Genomic DNA, 23,031 nt, shown 5'->3' with positions numbered 1-23,031 from the left:
TACTGCAGAAGGCGGCGGCGGCGATTGGATGCTTTAATTGCCATGCAACAAAGGGGTTGTTTATCAGTTTTATGCAATGAAAACGTATGGGGCTTGGGTAGGGGGTGAGCTTCCCCTGAAAACGTTTTAGGACTCGCAAAATTTTCTTATACCCTATCACGAATAGGAAATCAATAAACGTACCCCATTGAAACCTTATTTTTTGCGAATCTAAATCAATCCTACACTGAGGTAAATTTGTATAAATATTAAGTCCGTGATTATGGGATTTTCCGCTGAGTTAAAAGTTTACTGTTTGACACTTCTCTGATCGGATTTGCAACGCTACAAAAAGCTAAGATCTGTTTATTATGTTTACAAAATCCAAGACTCCAAAAACACTCAGCTCTGTCATTTAGGCTCTGTTTATATGGAAGAAGTAGCTCCTTTATGTGGGACCGAGACAAACAAGAAATTTTAAAAATTATCGTTAAAATATGAAAAGAACTTATCTAATTTGCCGAAATTTCCCTGGATTTTTGTTTTTGCTTTGAAATTCAATTCATTTCTTTGCAGCTTGAATTTTTTATCCCATATTTCTTGAATGAAGGGCAATTACTAATGGAGCTTTTTGTTAATTGAAGAAAACAGGCAAACCGATCACTTGCGTAGGTACACACAAATTCTTTTTATCTGTAAGTTGAATTGAACTCCTCGAAAGATATGACACATCATTTCTTTGCTGAAACTCGTTTTGGAAAATTGTACAGGGTGTATGCAGAAACATATCGAATTGCAGCAAATGTTCTTGTCAATATTTACTTTGCCTGAAAAAGTCTCAAGGACAGCCTAGAAGGTCATAAGAAAATTGAAACTTGAAATTGCTGAAATTCATGAATTAATTGAGAATTTCCTGACACGAATTTCATTGAAAACTTGAAATTTTATCTATCTATGTTTTTTGCAAACAAGTCAAGCTCGACTTCTACACAAAAAGTTTTAGGAACACTCATCGTACTTGTATTTCGCTAGCATACCTTTTATGAAGTTTGTTTTTTCTTGTTTTTTCATTTTTTTGTTAGTATAATTAGCACTTTCTTTTAAACTCAAAGTTATATTGTTGGATGTTTCGTTCCCTACAAAGTGCCTTTTCGTGCCTTTTCGACAAAGAAAAGCTGTAGGAAAGATCTGAATTTAAGAATAATTTTAGGCCCAGAATGACAGGCCGGGCGGAACCGGAGGGAACTGGAGCCCCCCCCCCAATAATTGTCAAACTGTAGTATGTTTCCTTTATAAAAGCGTACTGGATGAGAACGAAAACAATGGGCAGCCCCCCCCTCCCCAATATGAATTTCGTTCCGACGGCACTGAATCTGAATGAGAATAACAAACTTTTGCTACAGAGGGTGTTTAGTAGATGAGATTCGTCAATTGCTATGCTACAACCGAGTTACAGGGTGGAGGTGAAGTTGGACAACGCGAAGGAGCGAAAAGCACACAATAATCTATATCCTTCAATCCAGTTTCATACCGGAGCAACAAGAACGCAAGACTAACAAACCTGATTCGTTCTTGTTCTGTGAGATGTAAACGTACATATCAATACTCTTGAATGAGACTAATTTTGTTTGCATGTTTTCAATACAGATAATAACAGCGCAGATCCGATTGCCAGTAAGGCTAACTACTTTACTTAAAACATTCATTATGTAACTTGTGAACATTTATAATCTTACCCTCAAGCAAACTACATTTTTTATGCAGAATGACATAGAAAAACAAAAATTATTAAATTCTACAATAGACATATATACTTTGAAGTTTCGATAAATTAACATCACAAATAAAAATTGTTATAAATATAATCTCTACACTTATAAGTACTACTTTAAAATATATTTGCAAAATTCTATTAGTAATTCTAACTGTAATAATAAGATGTCACAATGTCAAGATTACGATTTTACAAACAATGAAATTTATTCCAATACGAGGAAAACAACATGCCTAAGGACTTACTGCAGCACTTGTACTGAACCTGTGCCATTGACGGCTTCTTACTGATATTGGTCGTCAAACTACAAAGTAACTGTTAAAAGAAGCAAGGTCGTATCTGACAGTTCATGGTCGTCAAAGTGTCGACATAACTGGAACAAAATTATCTTCGATATTTGTTATCGTAAGTAAACTTTATATTTTATTTTAATCAACCACTATATCACTATAAAGATGATTTAATATGAGCGCGAAAGATGTGTGAAGATTATGTACGAAGCAGGTGTGTGGAGATAGCACCTATTAGTATGCAGTTTCTTGTTTCCCTTCGAGTACAAACTACCCATAGCTTGCAATATTATTCATTTTACTATATAATATATACAAATTCTATTCAAGAATGCAACTTTTCAAACGCTCTTTGAGCCTCTTTTTAAGCACCTTAAACTACCCAATCCTTCTCGAGTGTGTACACAACAATCCAAGAACTTTTTTGATGCTTTCCTATTCTTCAAAGCTAGTATTAGGAGCAATTCTTGAAAATACAAGAAATTACGTCATCTCCCGATCCATAAATGCGGCGTAGACAGTAAAAAGTTGCATCTCTGATAAACTGACTGCGTCAGCATATGTATATTTTTAACACGGAGCTGCTTTTGTAGCCTTTTCAGTTTCGCCTAACTTCCTATGCATTGAGATATGGATTCGTTTGGATGCGGCCGGGTTGATTGATATACGGATTCGGATCAACTGCTCTGGTTGTGTGTAGCTCAGTCTCATCTAGGTCCTTATCTGAATCAAAAAAGTTGACCCTCTCGTGGTCCTTGTCGTAAAAGATCCCACTGCTCATTAACGGCGTATTAGCCGAAGCCTGAAGAGGACCATCTTCGTCTCCAGATTCTATGTCTGTCAAGTTGCTTGACTCTGAATCTTTCTTCTCCTTCTGAGCAGCATCTTTCTGTAAAACGAAATTACATTGAGTCAACAATAGATAACGCGATAAAAGTTTTGGCCTACTGGCAATAGAAAGGGTTAACACTTTGCTTTAATCTGCTTGAATTAAAAAGAACCAGACAAAGACCTACAACAGAGGGTTGTATATAGAAGATTAGAAGATGATGTGAAATGTGCTTTATAACTGACTCGAAGACTTCTAATCGTCATGTAGTGATTTTTATTCTTGCTAGAACAATCTCTTCCCACTCTACAGGCCCAAAACGATAACATCCATAAATCTATTTGACTAAGAAGAAACCTCAGTTAAAGGCAGTATGTCCCCCATTGTTTTCAAAACCTTTTTTAATGGCCACAATACTCATGCATCGTGTGTTCAATACATAAATAACCAATCAGAATGAAGAACAACAATAGCGTACTTTCCCTGAGCGAGTTGCCATGAATTTTGTGTTGAAGTCAAACGTCCAAGTTGGATTTGATGAAATAAAGATTAGGCATTTTTGTTGTGTTCACCCACAATAACTAATGTCGGATGCTAAGGCAGAGGAAGACCCTCTTTTAAGGCGAGGCTGTCAAGTTAGAACTAGCCAATCATGGAGGGAACAGACTGCCTTTAAGAAAACATTAATTTCCATTCATTAAATTGAGTCCTTGCTGAACATTACCTAACTTGGCGACACTCCCTTTGGAAAGCTTCCATATCCAAAAAACCCTCAAGGGACTTTTTTCTTCAGAGACAAAATACAAATTTTTTGATCTGTTTCTTAGCTTCACATTTTTTTTAAATAAGAATACTATCAATATTGCACAGCCCCAATATTCTTAAGAAATTTTTCGTTTTGGGCCTAAAGTATTCTTACGTTTTTCAAATCTGATGTGGTTTCACGGGAACATTGCCCGCCTTTGAAAAGGAACAAAAGACGAGATGTATATCAGTCAAGCGATTCTCTATTATGAAAATCACAAAACAAGCAACTGCTGAAAAATGGGACACAAAAATGCCAGCTGAGGCTTGGCAATATTCTTAAAATATTTTTAAAAAATTGATGACTGACGGCGTTAATATTCTGAGCCTGAATATTCTTAAACTTAGCTGAATAAAAAGGACACAAAAATGCTACAGACTTTTAACTCAAAGAAGAAACACAGACAGCATCATACATTTTCATGCGAGTAGCAATAAGACCAGAGCTCCAAGTAAAAGGCCTCAGTTTTTGAGAAAACAAATTCTCTAAAATTTCTGCTCTATTAGATTGCCTAAAAGACGACTCGATAAATAGATCACTGATTAATAATTCGCTTGCAAGCTCTTCATCAATTCTAGCCAACATTCCTAAACATGATCTCATTTTTCATAACCATGAATTCATTTATTGTAATCAAATTGTGCAGCTACCCTACGCATATAGAAAAACTGTTCTATTTACCTTTGCTTTGATCTCGCTAACGCTGCTTAATCTTTTATTGTCCAATAACACAACTTCTGCTTCTTCAAACTTCTTGCAGCTATTCTCCTCTTCAAATGACGTGTCAGATCCGAAGAACTTGTTATCATAATCGCTGGGACATGTATACCCGGAGTACGGAGGCGGTGGCGATATCAAGTTATTAACAGGTGATCGTGGTGATTCGATTGGCCTAAGGTAACCGTCCATGTTGCAGTGAACTTCATCCAGGCAGTTCAAACACTCCTACGAAGAAGATTGTTGCTTTTATAGCAAAAATTGCTACTAGTATGTTTTTCTGAAAGTTTTTCTGATTTATGATGACAGTGATGAAGATACTGATAAATAAAAATATATGATAGTGATAGTTATGATCGTTATGATCCAAAATGATAGTTATGATCGAGGCGATAATGACAGAATGATGACAGTGACTTTAATAGATACAATGGCGGTAATAACGATGAAAGTGACGAATAGAATTGGATGTGTGAAATACTAAGTGTGACGTCATCAACATTCTATTTTTAGAAATTTTTAACTTTGGTTAAAATAACTTGAAAAAAACGAATCACCGCTACAAGTGCAAGCGCGTTAAACCTTTTGCAAATTAACGCAACTGAAACTAAACGAGTTTTGCTGGTGGACTACTGTTAATTTACTTTGTTTTTTAACTTGCTATATCGCAGTCAAATTTAGAAATTTAATGTCTTGTCTATAACTGGGATTTCATCCACATTTTATCTTACGTCAACCTGTATAGCGGGTTTTAGTTAATGACCAAGACCAAATTACACTGACTGTCTGGAAAGAGCCTATGCTCGTGTGGCCATATCTCAGTCAATTTTTCATATATTAAACTGATTTATATACTAGCTTATTAAATTCCTAGTTTTATTAAACTGATTTAACAAAACTAAGAGGTCTTTCATGGGTCATGGTCCAATCCAATTCAAAAAATTCTAAAAATATTTTTGTGAACTCATCACTTCAGGGCTCTAATACATTACCTCGGGTGAAAGACGTGCTGCAATGATCCTCGCCATTCTTCCAACTATTTCCGTGAACGTGGGGCGGTCGTCTTGATTCTCGATCCAACAATCAGCCATTAGTCCGTATCTAGAAACCAGAATCAATAAACGCTACAAACTTTTGCCACCAATTATCTGTGAACTAGATTGACCTAAATTCTTAGAGGTTCATATTTATAATTAAAACAGAAATAGCGTAAAATGAATTTTAAGACCCTATTAAATCTAATAAAAGCTCAAAAGAACGAATACCAAACGCACAGAGTGAGGGATAATAACCCTGTTTGGTAGCTCTATGGTAATCGTGTACTTACATATCATCCGGACAATATATAGGCTGCTCCATTCGATACCCAGTTACGAGGTAGTCAAGAAGATTGCGCACCGGTAGGCCAGGATATGGTGAGCCACCTTAATATAGGGAAATACAAGTTAATAGCGAAAGCCTGTTAAGGAGGGTCGTTTTATTTTCGTCAGAGTTACATGAACCCTTCTTCAATGAGAATTTAGGGTTTTCGTTTAATAGGATTTTAAAGAATTATCAAAATGGTTAGATGCATTTGTTGAGGAAATTTTTGCTCCAACCGGTGATTTAAATGCTTGATTGCAAAATTTCCGCTACTCAAAACCAAACAAAATCGGACACCGTGCAAAAAGGACTTACTGAAAAAATGCGCTCACTTGTCAATTGATAAATAGTTTAACTCTTAATATTCTTTAATTAATACAATTTATCAGTAATTTATTTGTAAAAACCTTGATAGTCATTGGTCAAAATGAAGCAAAAGATTTGGTAGTTCAAAAATGGTAAAAACATAGTCCATCTGCAGCTATAAACAGAATCAAATGAAAAGCATGCGTCAAGGCTTCGATGAGCTTGCCAGCTATGGCATTTATTAAGAACTATCTTTGTGAAACTGTGTAGCTTATAATTTGAAATTAAAAGTCATGTTATCGCTTTTCTTACCCATCGTCATTATCTCCCATAACAAAATTCCATAAGACCAGCTATGGAAAAAAATAAATTCAACATGAGAAATTTCATGAAAATAAAAACATTTTGAAAATATAGCAAATCTCTAAAATATTGGTTTGAAAATCTTCACATTTAGAAATTATAGCATACCAGTGGTAGAATAGAGGTATAGTGCTAGGTTAAAAAAACAATTTGGCTGCCTATCTCTCCTCAGGTTTCTCAATTTCTGGTATTTATTGTTTATAAGACCCCCTAAGGCTCCAATACCCTAATGACTTTGTATCTGCGGACAAGCAGAGAGAAGCTGCCTCCTTCTTCAGTACATAGAATGATGAATGAAATGTGACTCTTCTCTTTACTGTAGGCCTAAAGCTGAAACATCAAGCAAACATGAAGCCTTCAAAGCGGCTGCGATCTTATCAGTTTGCAGTTCCCTCTGTCAACAAGGCAAGTACTAAAATCATCAATAGTAAAGATTCACCGAGATTGAAAACATATCAAAATCATCAACCCTTCAATTTTGGGATGGTGAAGGTATTTAGAAAGTGAATGTAAAAACAAACTTACACATCCGATTGATGGGTAAAAATCCTTTCTCGTATTGCTTCGATGGCCATCCATTTGATAGGTAGCAGTCCCTAAAAAGATAAGAGTATGTAGATCAAATATACTTTCATCTATCTTGAACCACTCATTGCTAACTCTAACTGATCTTAGCTGCTGCACGTGTAAAGCATAACACTTGAACGAGTATACTGAGGGTGGCTGCCATAAACTATTTAAGATCAAAATTTGATCGGATAGCTGCATTGAATACTTACAGCTGAGAGTTTTACGTATCGATCGTCCTTGTATATGTCTCTAGCGAGACCAAAATCAGCGATTTTCATCACATATCCTTCGCCAACTAGCACATTACGAGCAGCCAAGTCTCTATGAACACACTGTTAGAAAAAAGAAGGTATTTGTTGATAGAGAATATATCTCTATGAACACACTGTTAGAAAGAACAAGGTATTTGTTAATGACATTGATATGCAATGTTATTGAAGATAAACAGAGAACATCAAAGTTAAAAAGATAGAAAATTCTCACGGCCAATGCTTTGCACTTGGGTACCAATGACTTGGGTATCAATGATTCGCAGTGCTGTTTAATACAATTTATACCTTTCGCTTAGGTTGGAATAATATTTAATTCGGCATAATGGTACTATGTTTATAAATTTTCTTTTTCTATTTACAAAAAATAATTCCTTGTGGATAATACGACGTTTGGCTAGGTCATAAACTTGCGTTTAAAGCCGCTGGTGGATGATGGAGGGATATCGTATTTTCAGGGTAAGAAAACTAGCGAGGCAATATCCCGGATTCACTTGTTGAAATTTTTCATCGGAATATTCGGCAACAATATCATGTTTGATTAGGATAACTCACTCTTCTTGAAGAAAGGAACTCCATTCCTTTTCCAACTTGGTAGGCAATCACGGCCAGATCGCACGTCGTCAATTCGTTTTCCATTCCAACTGTTTCCTTCTTCCAAGTTGTTTTCAAAATCGGACGCCTACTTTTTAAGAACGAAAGGAGGTTCCCATGCGGTGCATATTCCAAAATAACCATCAAATCCTTTTCCACGCCTGTGAATGAGATATACAAGTTCAGTTAAGTGGCCAGCAAACATCAGAAATAGTTAAAGGGAATGAATGTACAAAAAACTTTCAAAAGAACATCGAATCTTTTGCTCAAGTTTCAGAAATCATGGAAAAATTCCGTTCTTCAATAAAAATAGTGATTACAGTCACTGTCTAGAGCATGACAAGGATTGCTGATTTAACGCCCTCTTCTTGAATGGATAATAAGAAAATATATAGCCAAAAAATTGGGGAGGAAGAATTTTAAATTATTCTGATCAAATACTCTACGTTTCATTTATCTTCGAAAAAAATTCTACACCAACTATTGTCACTACGCCAACTACTGTCAAAAACTTTCTCCTGCAGTACTTTGGTTCCATTTATGATGACAGGTAGGCCAAACAACTGTTTAAAACTGGTTAAAAGGGTATAGAATATTTTTAACACGAAAAAGCAAACCTTTGGTACAAGCTCCCAAGAGGTTGACTATGTTACTGTGTTCTCCAATGTGGATAAGAATTTTTAACTCAGATACCAAATCCCTCATTTCGTCAGAGGATGCGTTTTCTGAAGAATAAAAATAAAGAAGTTGTTCATATTTGATAAGTATGGCTGATAAGGCAAATTTTGATAAACGTACAAAATGTGTCAAACTAGAAAATTTGACATACTATATGCAAGTGGACCACTCCGAAAATGCCCTGTTCTGATTGCGCTTTTCTTACGGACCAGGCAAGATAAATTTTTCTACGCACAAGTTTGTTCATAACTTGATTTCTAACTTGGGTCCATTGCTTAACTTTTTTCAGAGCATCAAATAATTTATTTCTACCCTTCTCGTATTAGTGTCATTTAAGGAATGGTCAATCCTGACCTGAGCCCAAAACAGTGATCCTGGAGACGCTAACTTTAATAAAAAGCGTAAATTATAAATATATGAAAGTGCAGAAAAATAGCTATTGACAGCTAAATGAATGTTATTAGACGATTGAGTTCAATTGAGCTCCTTGCAATCGTGAAAGGAAGGTGGAAGATTTTTCGTCTACAGCTCATACTATTTTTGTGAATCAAAATTTAAAACATGATGAAAAACTTAAAATAAAACTAGAAAATTAACTTGAGGCATAAGCCCTCTCTTCTCTCCAACAATACCTTTAAGTTTTTTAACTGCAACCTTTGTGACGAGTCTTCGATAACTGCTACCAGATCGTGATGATGTGCTTCCAGATCGAGATCGTTTTCTGCTTAGTAGTGGCCTCTGTTTCAAGCTGATTCTCTCTCTTGGCTCAAAGCATACAATTCCAACGGCCTCTGCGAGATAAACATCTCCAAAGGCACCTGAACCGAGGCGATCCACTGTTGAAGACGAGGTAAAAAAGACTTAACACAGGTTAACGTAGGTTAAGCAATGTGCAAAAGTCAAATGAATCCAAAACTTGTACAACAGCTTTTTAACAATAATTTAAGTTCGATCAGATCAGGTTAGCGTACCTGGGTAACCGAGCCTAAGAAATTTGGAGAGGTAAAGAATTTAAAAAAGAATAGGGAGATGCGAGAGAGTGGAGAGAGCTTACAATAACTCCCCTCGCTCTTTATGTTTCTTTCATCTACATTCATCCTGTCTCGTCTCCATTCTGGTACCTAGGGTAAGGTTAGTGATGTCAGCGGGGATTTATTCGTCGCTATAGTAAGTGCTGATAAATGCTAACTTACGTAATCTGATTCTTTTTCTTGGAAACTCCCAGACCGGGTCATACGGAAGTCCGTTCGTTTGATCAATCAATGCACGTGCAGGGTCAATGTTGCGCAAGTGATCAGGGTTAGGCGGGGCCGTAAATAGATAGAATCCGCCGTAAATCTTTTTGCGTCTCAGCAAGACAAAAACACCAACGACTATCAATAGAGTCGACAAAAACACAACTGCAAGCAAAATGTACGAATTGGTGTGCTTATCTTTTCCATTAGGAGAGCGGGCTGATGAAATTCGTGCTGACCTCAAATCGATTGCTTTTTCTAAGAGATATAAAAAAAAGGTTTTGCATAATCTGTCCCAGTTCATTCGTTGAAGCAGAAAGATTGATATATATACATATAATCATTTTTTCACATAAGCTGTTTTAAATTTGTACAAAATGACTAAAAATATTTCTGATACACCGTTTTTGACCTTCAAAGCTCATAAGATTATATTTTCACACATGACAGTTTCTTTTTACTAACTCAAAAATAAGATAGCTTTCTAAGCTTTTGTCAGGAAATCACTATAGACAACAATATCAATCTACCGAAAATTGAAAACTCCAAATATCGTGCACTTTGGGGGAAATTGGATCTTTTCATAGTTGTAAAACAATTTTACTCTCCAACCGACTAAAGCGCAAAAAGGCCAACAAAATATTCCTAAAAAAACTTTAAGAAAAGATGTCGTCTAACGTGGAACTTGAATCCCTTTGGTAATGGTAAATATTTCAAGATCCAGAGTTTCTTTCTAACAAAGCAAGGAAACTTAAAAAAACTGAATTGTTTCATTTAATTTTTCTAAATCTAGGGAATAGAAACCTTGGGGGTACTTGTAATAATCAGAAAATATATCTCTTTAAAAAATGAAAACAGGCATCTATGAGTTTTTAGGATACCAAACACTTACCAATTTTCAAAGTGGCAGTCGTGTTCCCAAGTGAATTCAAAGCAAAACACTCATAATCAGTGAAATCACGAGACGCTACTTTTGCAATTTTCAAATGACTGTTAAAAGATAAAAATTCGGTTAACAATAAATAATCTTTGTGCTTATTGGTTACATCTAGGTACACATTATGTACCAAATTCAAAGTATTTCTCATGTTTTTTTTCGATGAAATTTGAGACTTAATCTGATCGACATAAAACATCGCCAAATCATTGCTCACTTAACGTAAAAGAAGCTTATCTTAAGTTACATCCATAACATCTAATTCCAAGTCTAAATTATTTTAAGTTTTCAAGATGGCCAGATAGGTTAATAAAAATAGAATCGGGTATCTGATATACTGATTTCAACGATGAAAATTATCTTAAAAGAAGTTAAGCACGAGCACTAGTATTCGTCCTACCTTGATCCCGTTTCATTGGTCGCCATCCGTTTGCCAGATGACTTTATCCGCCAATAAACCAATGGTTTGGGATTTCCGGTTGCGATACAAATCTCTTGAACAGGCTGTCCTTCTTCTACCGCGATTGATTCTCTTTCCAGTGTAATTGCTGGTTTCACTAGGGAATTAAAAAACATTTATTTAATTATCTGTACTCTGTTTTCTTGTTTATACTTATGCTTGATGATATTTCTGCCCTCAGAATGTTCATCTATTTAAAATGATTGAGTGTAGTTGAATCATTATCATCAAATCCCATCACTTTAAAATTGGCCTAGCTGGATTCGCTTCTATGCATAAAACTCGTCATCGTGTCCGTGTAATCTATCGTGGAATCTATCGTGTTGTCCTCCGTGATGAACGAGGAAAAGAAAATATATACATGCATCGTATGTCTTCATTTGCCAACACTTTGTGACACTATTCTTTCTCAAACTGGATAAATATTTCATAATAACGATCAATGTAAGTAAATTGTACCAGGAAATTTTTTTTCTAAAATGATTAACAAAAAAAAAATTTAATTATTTTAATTTTTTTACATTTATCGTTATTATAGCATCATATTGTACCGCACGCATTTTAGTATATTTATAGATAAATATTTCGCCTACAAATCTGGCAAAAGGTGTATGCATGCCAAATGCACCAAATAAATAAAATACAGCAATAACACGTCTTAAAATTCACATCACTATTTTCAATGATGAGAAAAATTTCTCCACATACAGAATATTGACCTTAAATTGTAATTCTAATCAATTTTTGTATTATCTGTTCAAAAGATATTTTATCTTCAAAGAGCTCTCAACCATCCTCTGGAGCAGCAGAAATATTTCTGTAGATACAAGATTTTTTCCATAGATTTTTCCAAGTAGTACTATAAATTTATTTATCATATCCGAGAACAGCTCCAAAGCAGTAAATATCACTGGCAATTGATTATTACTCTACCAGTACTGAGTGTGAGAAAATAAAAGATTAGAAGTCTTCTTGTTAATTCAAAAAGCACACTACTTACTGAGGACATTAAGAGCTTTCGATGCTTGAGATGAACCAAGACTGTTGCGAGCGACACACGTGAAAGTGCCATTGTTCCCAGGAAAGCTGACTTCGCAGATTATCAACCACGATAGAAGGCGTTTGCCATTTTCAGTTTCAAAGTAATAGCCATTACGCGAGCTGACACATTGACTTTCATCACTTATAAGCTTAATGTCATGGATCTCGGTGCCGTCTTTAAACCAAGATATCTTCGATGCAGGATTTGAAGTGACATTACAGTGAAGGGCAGTAGAAGACCCGGACTTAGGATTTGTCGGGCCTAAGAGTTGAACAATTGGGGCAAAGATCTCTGTAGAATAGAGTAAATAACACTATTGGAATTGTGAAACGAAGAAGATCATACCATTTACAACTAAAGACACATTATTTTGCGAAAAGTTTTAAATTTGTATGTGAAAGAACAGGATTTGAGAAAGAATGCTAAACGAAAATATCCAAGCAGCATGCCTAACCTGACCTGCCATAGTCGTGTCAAGCGTACATATTTTCTCTTAGTTTAAAATACAAGGTAGTTGATTCAAATTAATCAAAACATGTTGCGTAAATTGTTACTATTCAATAAATGCATAAATGAAAACATAACATTTGTGTAGTAGTCGTTGAAAAATGCACAATTTGAAACTGCAGTGCTTCTTTTCAGGTTTATATTTACAGTTATAAATTTATTGTATCCTTATGTTATTCTTTCTGCAGTTGTTCACCTTTTTGCAGATGCTTCAATTTGCGCATCATGACCTTGTTAGGAACTTTTAAGAATGGTAAACTGAAGGGTTGAATGAAAAGCAACTACGTATTATCTTAACATTGATATGGGTGGCTTGTGACTAACACAGTGAGATCAAAATTGGGGCCTAACTACTGTACATATGAATTTTCACCTAAAGCGAAAATTCACACACTTTATGAACCAGATCTATAGTGGATAATTGTCGCAAAATTCTGAGAATCATTGGTTCTCAGCTGATCCGGTTGCATAAAATAGACAATGAAGCAAAAAGTAATAATTTAAATAATCGGAGGCTTACTCTTTATTTGGATGAATCTAGAGACCGTCATTGTGTTGCCTCGAATCGCTTTCCCAACACAAGTATAATTTCCAGTATCATTTAGAATAGCACGGTGTACAGTCAGGATCGATTGGGATGGATATGACGATGACATTTCCATTGATACAGATATTCCGGACATATTGGAAACAGCTGCACCATTCTTCAACCAGGAAATTTTTGAAAATATTCCAGGCCTACTCGTGCAAGTCAAGTCAACTTTTTCGTCTTCATTGAATGAAAAATCCTTGGACAAGATTTCGAGTGGCTTAGGGCCTGTCAGAGAGGTAAAGAGATGTGTATGATGAATAAATGCATTAAAATTAGCGTTCAACTGAAATTTCAAAGAAATTTAAAATAAACATTTAAAAGCTCGTGAAATAACTTTTGTTCGAAGAGGTTTAAGGTGGCTACATTTTAGAACGGTCAGTTTAGGCTATAACCAACTATAACACTGTGTTTGTGTCGTTGGTTCTAATAACTTTGATTTAATATAAAGCCAACATTTTTCAAGGTACCTGAAGAGAAAAAAATTCCCTTAATAACAACTCCGAATCAATCTTACCACATAAAAACAAATAAGTAGCCTAAATATTGAATCACAGCGTATTTAACGTTTAGAAGAATTCGGTGCTTAGATAATGAACATGAACATTTACGTCACTTCAATGCAATCATCGCTTAATTCAATAACCAAACAACCGTGATTTTTCATCAAAAACGCTTATTAAGCTGCTAACATAAATTCATTTCAACGTCATAAAACTGAGTAATGCCAAGTCAAATTTACCATTGTATAATGAAAATTTACTTGTATAGCGAAACCATGGTCATAGTGAAACCTCTTCCTTGTCTTACGTCCGTTAATTTGTTTAACATTACCTTTATGCTTAATTGCAAAGATTTTTAAACGTACTTTTACAAACAAACAAATGATCCCGCTTATTGAACTCACTAATCATGGAGGGTTAACAGGAAAGGATCAACATCAAATAATAGCTTTGCTCTGCTTTAAAGTCCATTATTAATTTTTTTTACTTTCACTTAGGCATTCTATTAAACCTACTCATCACAACCAACCATCAACATTATTGCTTATCTCTCCAACAACAATTTCTCTCCATTTTAAACTAGCAGCCTCGTGTACTAAAATGTCCCTGCAGCCTCGGAGTCTAAAAAAACATAAAAGCAATTGCGAACCTTCTCTGAAATACAGGAACTTCATTATATGGCTATCGTTGCCAACTTTATTACTGGCGATACACCTGAAAAAGAAGTCTCTTTTGTACGTGGCTGATACTTTCAACTGCGACAACCTCGTTGTTGAATTAATCTGAAACTGTTCGCCGGCAACAGTTTTCCATAAACGAGGCTGGGGTAGACATTCCTGTGCGCTTATGTGGCAATACGGCTGCATCTGCCACGAAATTGAAGCTGGAGGGTTTGACTTTTTTATCCGGCATTCTACTGGTACATCCGGTTGGACAACTGTATCAACTGATTTCTCCAGTGCTGGTTTTACTGAAATTAAAATTTGCCACATCAATAAATCCAAAAGTTTTTGATGATAAGAATCAGAAAACAACAGGGGTGGCGCTGGGTGATTGCAAAGGGCTATATTCCCTCTTTTTCGGAGCTTGTTAATGCTACCCCTCTCTCCATCAGAAGATGAAATATTGAAACAACTTTTATATTCCTTGAATGAGAAAATAATTTATCCCCCAGTCGGATTAGTCTGCCCCTTCATCGTAAAATTTCTGTTACCAACCCTTGAAACCACACATGCCAACAGTCAAACTAAACTATTGCCTCCTTTGACTTTAGAAATGAACTAGCAAATATTACTCTTTGTTAAGTGTTTGCTTTTTAGCAAATAAATTCAATTCAGTATGACAATGTGATACTGCTTTGCTGCAGATCAACAACGTTAGTCGTTCATGTGGGTTGAATTACTTTTCACTTTGTTCGTATTAGGCTAGGCTGTACTCTGCACTACGATCATTTGATCATTCAACGAACTTGCCAGACAAAAGCACAGTTCAAGAAATATCATCAGTTTATTCATAATCTTTGCGTTACTGTCCCACCCGCTCTACGTAGCGAAAACCGTCAAGGGATTGGAATTCTCAAACAAGAAATTGCTACTTCACCCACAGGAAAGTATAACTATTGTGAACATAATTAAAGGGAAGGAAAGGAAAAAAGAGTTCTCGTAAAGATCGACTTGTGGTGGACTCAAATAACGCGCACAAATTGAAATATAACGTACAAAGGATAGCTAAAAATTGCTGTAAACGCAAAACGGATTTAGGAGTTCTAAAAGGGAGGAAACATGAAAAATCTGGAGCGGATATGTGGTAAAAAGTAATGGAGACGGTTAGATATTGTGGCTTAAAGTCGTGACAATGCTTCCGATCGGTTTAAATACGATTTCTCACAAGATTATCAGTACGTTAAATGGTAAAACAGAAGATACTTATTTCTTTACGTTAACGATCTTAGACAATTAATAATAGACAGCAACTAAGTGATAAAGGCGAGAGATAAAAAATTAATGAATTAAGGATAATTATGCGCCAGGTTGTCCACACGCCACTGACTAACATAAGAAGAGAAAACATAGAGAGAACATCGAAACATCACCTAATTCACAATAGTTCATCCGATATCAAAGCTAAATTTTTTAAAAATTGTTGATTTTAACCAAAATGATTGCTTGAACTTTGAATGCAGGAAGAGTCAAGATGAAGTTCTAATCTCTGATATTCTCTTGATTGATCATTAAAAATTCTCCTATTTTCTGATGTTGGTCACTAACGATATCCATAAATCTCCTTGGCCCCCCCCTCTGGGTTAGCAAAAAAGACCATCATAGTCCATTCTTTGTAGACTTTGTAGATGTTCTGAAAAAGGTGTGGTGATGGGTGTAGACCGCTGAAAAAGCTGATCTTTGCATGCCTTACGCAAAAAGTGGTAAAAGGCATTACTTATGGTAAGGGCGTGATTGTGGGTGTGGCCTACTGAAAAAGTTATTCCCAGCATGCCTCGCTAAGGAAAAAGGCGGTAAAAAGCGTTATTTCGTAGTAATAAAGCAAATTTGAAGCAGTTATACTTACCAAGAACAGAAACTGTAGTATTTTTCATTGCGTATCCATATTTATTTTCAAGCTTACAAGTTATTACAGCATTATCATCTGGAAATTTCACCTCTCGGATAACCAGTTTCTGGCAGGAAGGGATGTATTTGGATTTCGGACGGTCCTTAAGCGACACACCATTAACGTAAAATGTAACTTTTTCGGTTGGAACAGTCATATCTGGTTTGCATCTGAGTGTCACTTTTCTCCCTTCAACTATTTCCCAGGAGCGGAAACTCTTTATCTTCGGGGGACCAACTACCAGAATAAAAAAGAACCGTTTTCATAGCAAACAGCTTTGAAGTCAAAGAAACGATATGGAAACGAGGCGTTATGACCGATGGCCAATCGTGCCACAGGTAAACAACCCGGAAATGAGGCAGAGTGGATATAATGAAAATACCAAGCCATTTGCTAAGAATGGAATAAAACAAATCTTGGCTGCGAACTGCATTAGAAATCGATTTTATTCTTATTTCTAACAGGTTTAACAATATAGTTCTGCAATGCAAAATTAGAAGATGAAGAACAAAATGACGTAACACCCTACAAAAGAAAATACGCAGCTTGCTAACACTGCAAAACAAATTAAAGCATGCAATGAAACCTACCTTTAAATGCCAAATGTGCTGCCCTCGACCATTTGACAACAGGGGGAGAGGCAAATGCTTCAAGCTGGCACTGATAATCGCCATTGTCCTTTGTCGTTCCATCTAAAATGTCGTATGTAAGAGTTTGTACAGTTTGTCCTCCTTTCAAAATCACATCTTTCAGCTTGGTTTTAGACTTAGGAATAACCAAAAATCTTCCTGCATTATCTGTATGGTAGAGTTGAACGATTCCTCGTCCTGTCGCTGTGCAGTTAATGACACGCTTGTTCACATGTGGGCCGGGACACTTCACTTCCCATTCTACAACTGATATTGTGATTCCAAAGTCGTGATGTCCAGGCTCTAAGAGAAAGTTCAAATCGCGATATGAGTAAGTGGCTCAGGCAATATAATAAACTGCCACCAAATACAGAAAGAAATTTTGAAAAGGGACACGTCTTTAGATCATTCCCTAATCCACAATGTGTTCGTCATATAACGAATAAACTGTTAATGGTTGTTTAATGCAAGCGAGTTACCCTGAAACCGTAGTACAGGGCAGGCAGGCCGGGAGCTGTTCCGGGGTTTGGGGTAAACAGAAAGACGTCATCAGTAAAACTGTGTCATTTTTATTGCTATCTTTGGAAATTTGTCCCTCTCAGCTCCCGGCCTCGGGCAATCTGAAACAAATGGGGAGCAACTATAAATTTATTAAAGATACTTACCAAAAGTTGTTTACGAAGTATGAAGCTGTCCGGAACTCCCTGGTAAGGGAAACGTACCCCCAACCCAACAAATCATATGCATCCACAAATAAAAAACTTACTTGAAGTAATAATGAGAGCAATATGCTTCTTCTCTAGGCCAAGCGCACTGCATACATATTCCGAAGCGTCTTCTGTCTGTAGATTATGAATTCGTAACGTCTGATTACTGATTTTCACGTATTTCTTACCATCAGGTACGATTTCAACCTCATTACCAAAAACAAGCTTTCTAAACGAGACTGGTTCATCTGGCGCAGAAAGTCGACAATCGATGTCAAAAGACCAATCGAAGTGACCATTTACGACATGAATGTCTGTCAGCCAATGCAAACGCCCTGTAACATATAAAAACGTATAAAATGAAAGGAAAAGTTATGAATCCGAAAATCTAAACAGCTCTGGCATCGGCATTAAACATAGTTTACTTTGACCAACAATATTCATGGTAAGGACATAGTCCCTTTTCTTGGGTGCCAGAGCTGTTAAGGTTTGAAGTGTTCTCTTTTTTTTCCAACGCGTGTTGGGCTTTTTCCTTATTGAAAGCACTGGTTTCCTAAAAAAGGTCCCTTGACTCGAGGTGTATATAGGACAAAACTTCTCTTTATATCTTTTGAGCGGGTACTATTAAAGTTCAAATTCAGAAAGGGTGCAACTGGCGTTCGTCTCCTACAGTAAATTCAAGGCACACCGATCTTTTAAATACTTTTGATATGTGGAACGTCTCTTGGGCTGGAAAATGAGACGTGGCTTCACCGTTGGTTATGAGCAACAACAAGTGACATTTGATTTAAATGAGAACTTTTGCTTAATAATTTCACGAACATAATTTCACAACAATAAGTGAAGAGTAGATATTTGATAGTTGATAGCAACCCAGAAATAACACAATAAAAGGTGTTACACAGCTTCATGCAGCTTGGAAAACCTGTTGATCGTGAATCGAAATGGGCCTGAATTGACCTTGCTTGCTGGCGCACGCACGAACAAACAAATAAAGAAAAAAGCCACAGAATTTGTTAGCTCTTGGATACTAATTGATTGAAATAAAAACACCAAAGGTATCAAGTCGTGTAAAGCTCGTCACGAACTTAAAGAACAAATGGCTGATTGAAAACATATTTCCCGAATAATAGGTCACTATGAATTTTTTATCACTCTCGAATATTGTACAAAGGAATTCAATGCAGGTCCAGTTATTACTTTTGAAATTGCTATAACACGCAATACGTCTTCAGATAACAGTTGATCAGAAAATCGTGTGAGAAGCAAATGAAAATTCAATTGCTTATTGAGAAAAGCATTATTTGGGACTTCAATGTTTAGACAATCGAAGAATGCAAAGTTACATGAGCCTAGCCATGATTATTAGGGTCTGCAAGTCAGCACCAACCAACACCCATCTACTCCCCCTAAATAAACCATGCAACACTGATATTAACTATCCCAAACTTGCCTTCTCTTTTTGATAAAACAGAATATTAATTGCGAATATCATTCTGATGAAACCTTTTCTTTTAAGTGAAATTATTTATTATTTGAAATGAAAAGGGATTGTGTTTCCTGTGATTTACTGGCCTATGTTGTACAATAGTCTACTATCAAGAAAGACATGCCACTATCGTTTTCCACGACCTTGGTATGAAAGTAACATAGTTGGCATCAAAAGCAAGCAAATGAATGCATCAGAAATGAGTGCTTTATCGTCTAAAAGAACCATATCCATCCCATATTTGGAAGTATCATTGTTGAGCAGTTTCTTAAGATTGTCGGTGCTTGGGTTACTTAACTTTCTTAACTTATGGCTCGATTTGGAAAACTTTCCAAAGGACAAAACGCGAGTTTCGTTCTCGGAAATGAGGATGTTTTCTTCCTGTTTCCAGGAAGTTTTCTTCAATAATAAAGTGTACTGTAGAAACACCAAAGGTAAAAGCAGCTCTGCTTTTAAAATTTGACGGATTTTCGGAAAAATCATCGATTTGTCGGAAAATTCTCAAACTTGAGCTGTGGGTAATTCTCAAACTTTTAGCCACGTAATTTATTTGGACTAAAGTATTTACCGTAATTTCGAGGGGCAATTCACTTTTGCAAAGAAAATACTAGATTTCCACAAATCAAAATTATTTCTCAGGATTTACCGATTTCTACCATAGAGTGCTAAAATCCGAATTTTCAAAGGGTAAAAGTTGGTTATGGAAAATGGTCAATATTGGTCAATAAATTAAGTCTTTATTTGACATTGAAGACCGGGACAGTGCCGATTTTGTGCCTGTAACCAGATTTTTGAAAATGCATGTCTCCGATTTGCAAATTTATGCAGTAATGTTGTCTGAAATTCATTCTCCACGACGCCTTGCAATCATATACATAGCTATATGGTACTTTTCGGACGAGGTATGCCTATGTGGTTTTGGAATAAGGATTTTTCATGAACAGACAAACTGTGTCGGGGAATCTCCATCGCACAGACAAATGGTGCGCACAAGCCTTGCTAAAGTTACAGAATTAGTCTCCTTTCGCAATGAGTAAATTGGCAAGGGAAGGTAACTATGGAGAAAGACATCGAAGTAGGGGATACAAGAAATATTTCTCGATAGACCTGGAGGAAAGATTAACCATATTCTAGGATACTGCAATACAAAGAAAGCTAATTGATGTTTTGGGCGTGGTATTTTAAACTTAAATTAAAAAAGAACAATGTTTTATGGCAATCAAACAGCTCATATGTAAGCATAAGATAAATAAAAAACGGCAATTATAAAACGGCTGAATTAGTAAGCATTATGGTGAGATAAGCAAGGATGCAGTTTTCAAAAACTGTCCTTAAAACAACAATCTTGTTTTTGGGCTTTCACTTGTTTAGCCCCCAGAAAAGCTCTTGATCCCCCTTCATAGAAATAGTAGGGCTAGCTATGGCCCCCATCCATGATAAGCTTTGCGGGCCTTTACGGGCGGATACCCCCCTTCATCAAGGTGAGCCCATCATAAACTGAAGCAAAAACACATAGATTGGACGCTGTGCAATGAATGAAATCGTCAGGAATTAGCTATTTCCTATGTGATATAATGGTATAGGAGCTTTGTTCCCTGAAAATAATATCGTGACGAGAATCGCATTGTTATTAATTGCTCTTCGGACTATAATTAACTTCTAGACTATTGTTTCTGTGATTGTTTTTATAAAGCAGAGTGTTATTCCAAATGTGCTTTTTCCAACAATATTTGCGTTGGGTTGCTAGTCAACAACGGTGAATAGAATACTTACAAACTAAAATAAATTAAAATAAAAGCTTTTATTTACCTTACTTCATCTAAAGATTGAATATGCTATTAAGGGCTTATAAGAAAGTTGTAAGCCTGTTAATATCGAAAATAAGCGGGTGTTACACTGTAAGCAAAACAAAAATATTGATTACAATGTCAACAGTTTGAGACAACATTCACCATATGACTTGCTTTGTCCTGAGAGTCAAAAAGGTTTGTGAAATATAGGGGGGAGGGGGAGGGGGGAGGGAGGGTGGTGGGGAAATGTGACAAAGAGATATGTTTTTAACCATCTAGCCATTTTATAGTGCTTGGTAAGTAAATTTTCAAACGTGCCAGCAAATAAAGTATTGTTCACTCATTTTGTCGGCAAATGGAATACCGATACCTATTTATACCCAAACGCATCGCTACACATAAAACTCCTGACCTCTGAAAATCCAATAAATAGCTACAAAAAATGGCAAATGGTATCTTTCTACAAGTTTTTTCACGGCCATGCTGCTGCAATCGATTTGAAAATAAACATAAAAGTTAAACCTTGTTTTCCTCCCTTCGTCGAATTATGGTGCTATTTACTTTCCTTTAGCAGGAGGCAACTATCTTGTTTGCTTTTAATAATGAGGGTCTTGTTTGAGTTTTCAAGAACATAACACTTTTCCAAAACACTGTCACACGCACACGCACGTACGTAAGTTAAAACAGGTTTAATTATCGGTTTTTCGAATAAATGTTGTATCCACAAAAAAATTTCTTCACATATTCATTACTGGCGAACATTTATTTTTCTTGTACCGTATTTAGAAAGTGTTTGCAAAATACACGTATTTTTTATAAGAAACTAAGGTCCGGTGCTGGTACGCAGTTTTTTAAATTTTCTGGACATTTTGCTATCAAAAGTTTCTTAGATGTTTCTTAAATTTCTTAGGTAATGAATTTTTTAAACGTGCTTCAAAGGTAAAGTAAATAGACTAACAGAGTGAACAAGGAATTTTGTTTTCCTAGAATGACTAACTCTGTTGAGATCTGTAAACAGTTAAGCTCATCGAACTTCATCAATGTCAAGTTGAAGTCAAAACAAATTGTTAAATGGAAACGTCTTGAGTGTGCCATTTACTGAGAATGAATGCAAACATGAACACACGCAGTCAAAAGTAGCTTGTTCTTATTCAGTACTTAAGTATATTTTTAAAAAAGTTTTAAGAAAACCACAAAATTTTCTCAAAACAGGTAGCACTGCATATTGATTTGAAAACATTTTGACTTTCTTGTTTCAGTTTCACAAAAGGAAATGAGTGAATTACGTCACGACGCCCCCAAAACCCCTTAGCGTTGCTAGCAATTAATGTTAATTGCTTTTAGAAACAAAACAACAATAAATTCTACATTGAATTTGGTACACTAGCCGCGTAGGAAATCAAGTATAATAGATATGAGCAAATTTAAAGACGTTCGAGCAATTTCCGGTTCTGACAAGTGCGTACTCACCATTTGAAGTTTGTATAGTAGTCGTTAAGAAAAACACAACCACAGTTTGTAATATTTTCATACGGAAATTCTGGCTGAAATATTGTTTCTCCATCCTTGCCTCTTGAGTAAAATTTACTTGAATGTTCCAGACACAAGGTATAATTTTATTAACGAAAGAGCTGATTTCGAATCGACCACAAACTGAGCAATGCAATCATCTTATAAAGACGAATTCCTTGTGACCTCAAGCATATTTCGTATTCTTATTGTGCAACAAATGCTGATGAAAACCTCATAATTGTCTGTATCTTCCGTTTACATTCTCAATTTCAAATCGTCTGTTAACTGTCAATTTTTCTGTCCAAATCTTTCTTCGGCCCAGACTTATATCAACAACTCGTGGCTTCCTTGAAGGTCTTTCAGAGTGTAGTAAGCCTCCCACCGTTTAGATTTCTCATGAACAATAACACAAGAATCCAAGAGTGACTGTCTACTGAAAGAAAGCGGCTTGACTTACCATCACATCCGGTTTACATTAGTTACGGGCT

General features: G+C 36.0%; 1 protein-coding gene across 1 annotated transcript; it reads right to left on the bottom strand.

Moving 5' to 3' along the window:
- Positions 1 to 1,764: 1,764 nt before the first annotated feature.
- LOC135686036 (uncharacterized) lies at positions 1,765 to 23,031 on the bottom strand. Its single transcript, XM_089108816.1, has 20 exons — positions 22,502 to 23,031; positions 17,812 to 18,087; positions 17,007 to 17,348; positions 16,375 to 16,653; positions 14,459 to 14,779; positions 13,238 to 13,534; positions 12,169 to 12,501; positions 11,109 to 11,265; positions 10,664 to 10,761; positions 9,730 to 10,029; positions 9,169 to 9,372; positions 8,476 to 8,583; positions 7,820 to 8,019; positions 7,205 to 7,327; positions 6,951 to 7,021; positions 6,375 to 6,415; positions 5,722 to 5,818; positions 5,387 to 5,495; positions 4,359 to 4,622; positions 1,765 to 2,932 (listed from the first exon to the last, which is right to left on the bottom strand). Exons 1-20 carry the CDS (start codon positions 22,593 to 22,595, stop codon positions 2,660 to 2,662), a joined length of 3,987 nt encoding a protein of 1,328 aa, XP_088964942.1. The 5' UTR covers positions 22,596 to 23,031; the 3' UTR covers positions 1,765 to 2,659.

This window comes from Rhopilema esculentum, chromosome 6, assembly GCF_057945365.1.
Source record: "Rhopilema esculentum isolate cy_ngs chromosome 6, ASM5794536v1, whole genome shotgun sequence".
Classification (NCBI taxonomy): domain Eukaryota; kingdom Metazoa; phylum Cnidaria; class Scyphozoa; order Rhizostomeae; family Rhizostomatidae; genus Rhopilema; species Rhopilema esculentum.
Note: the sequence above shows the minus strand (reverse complement) of the source record. Positions and strands in the feature narration are given on the sequence as shown.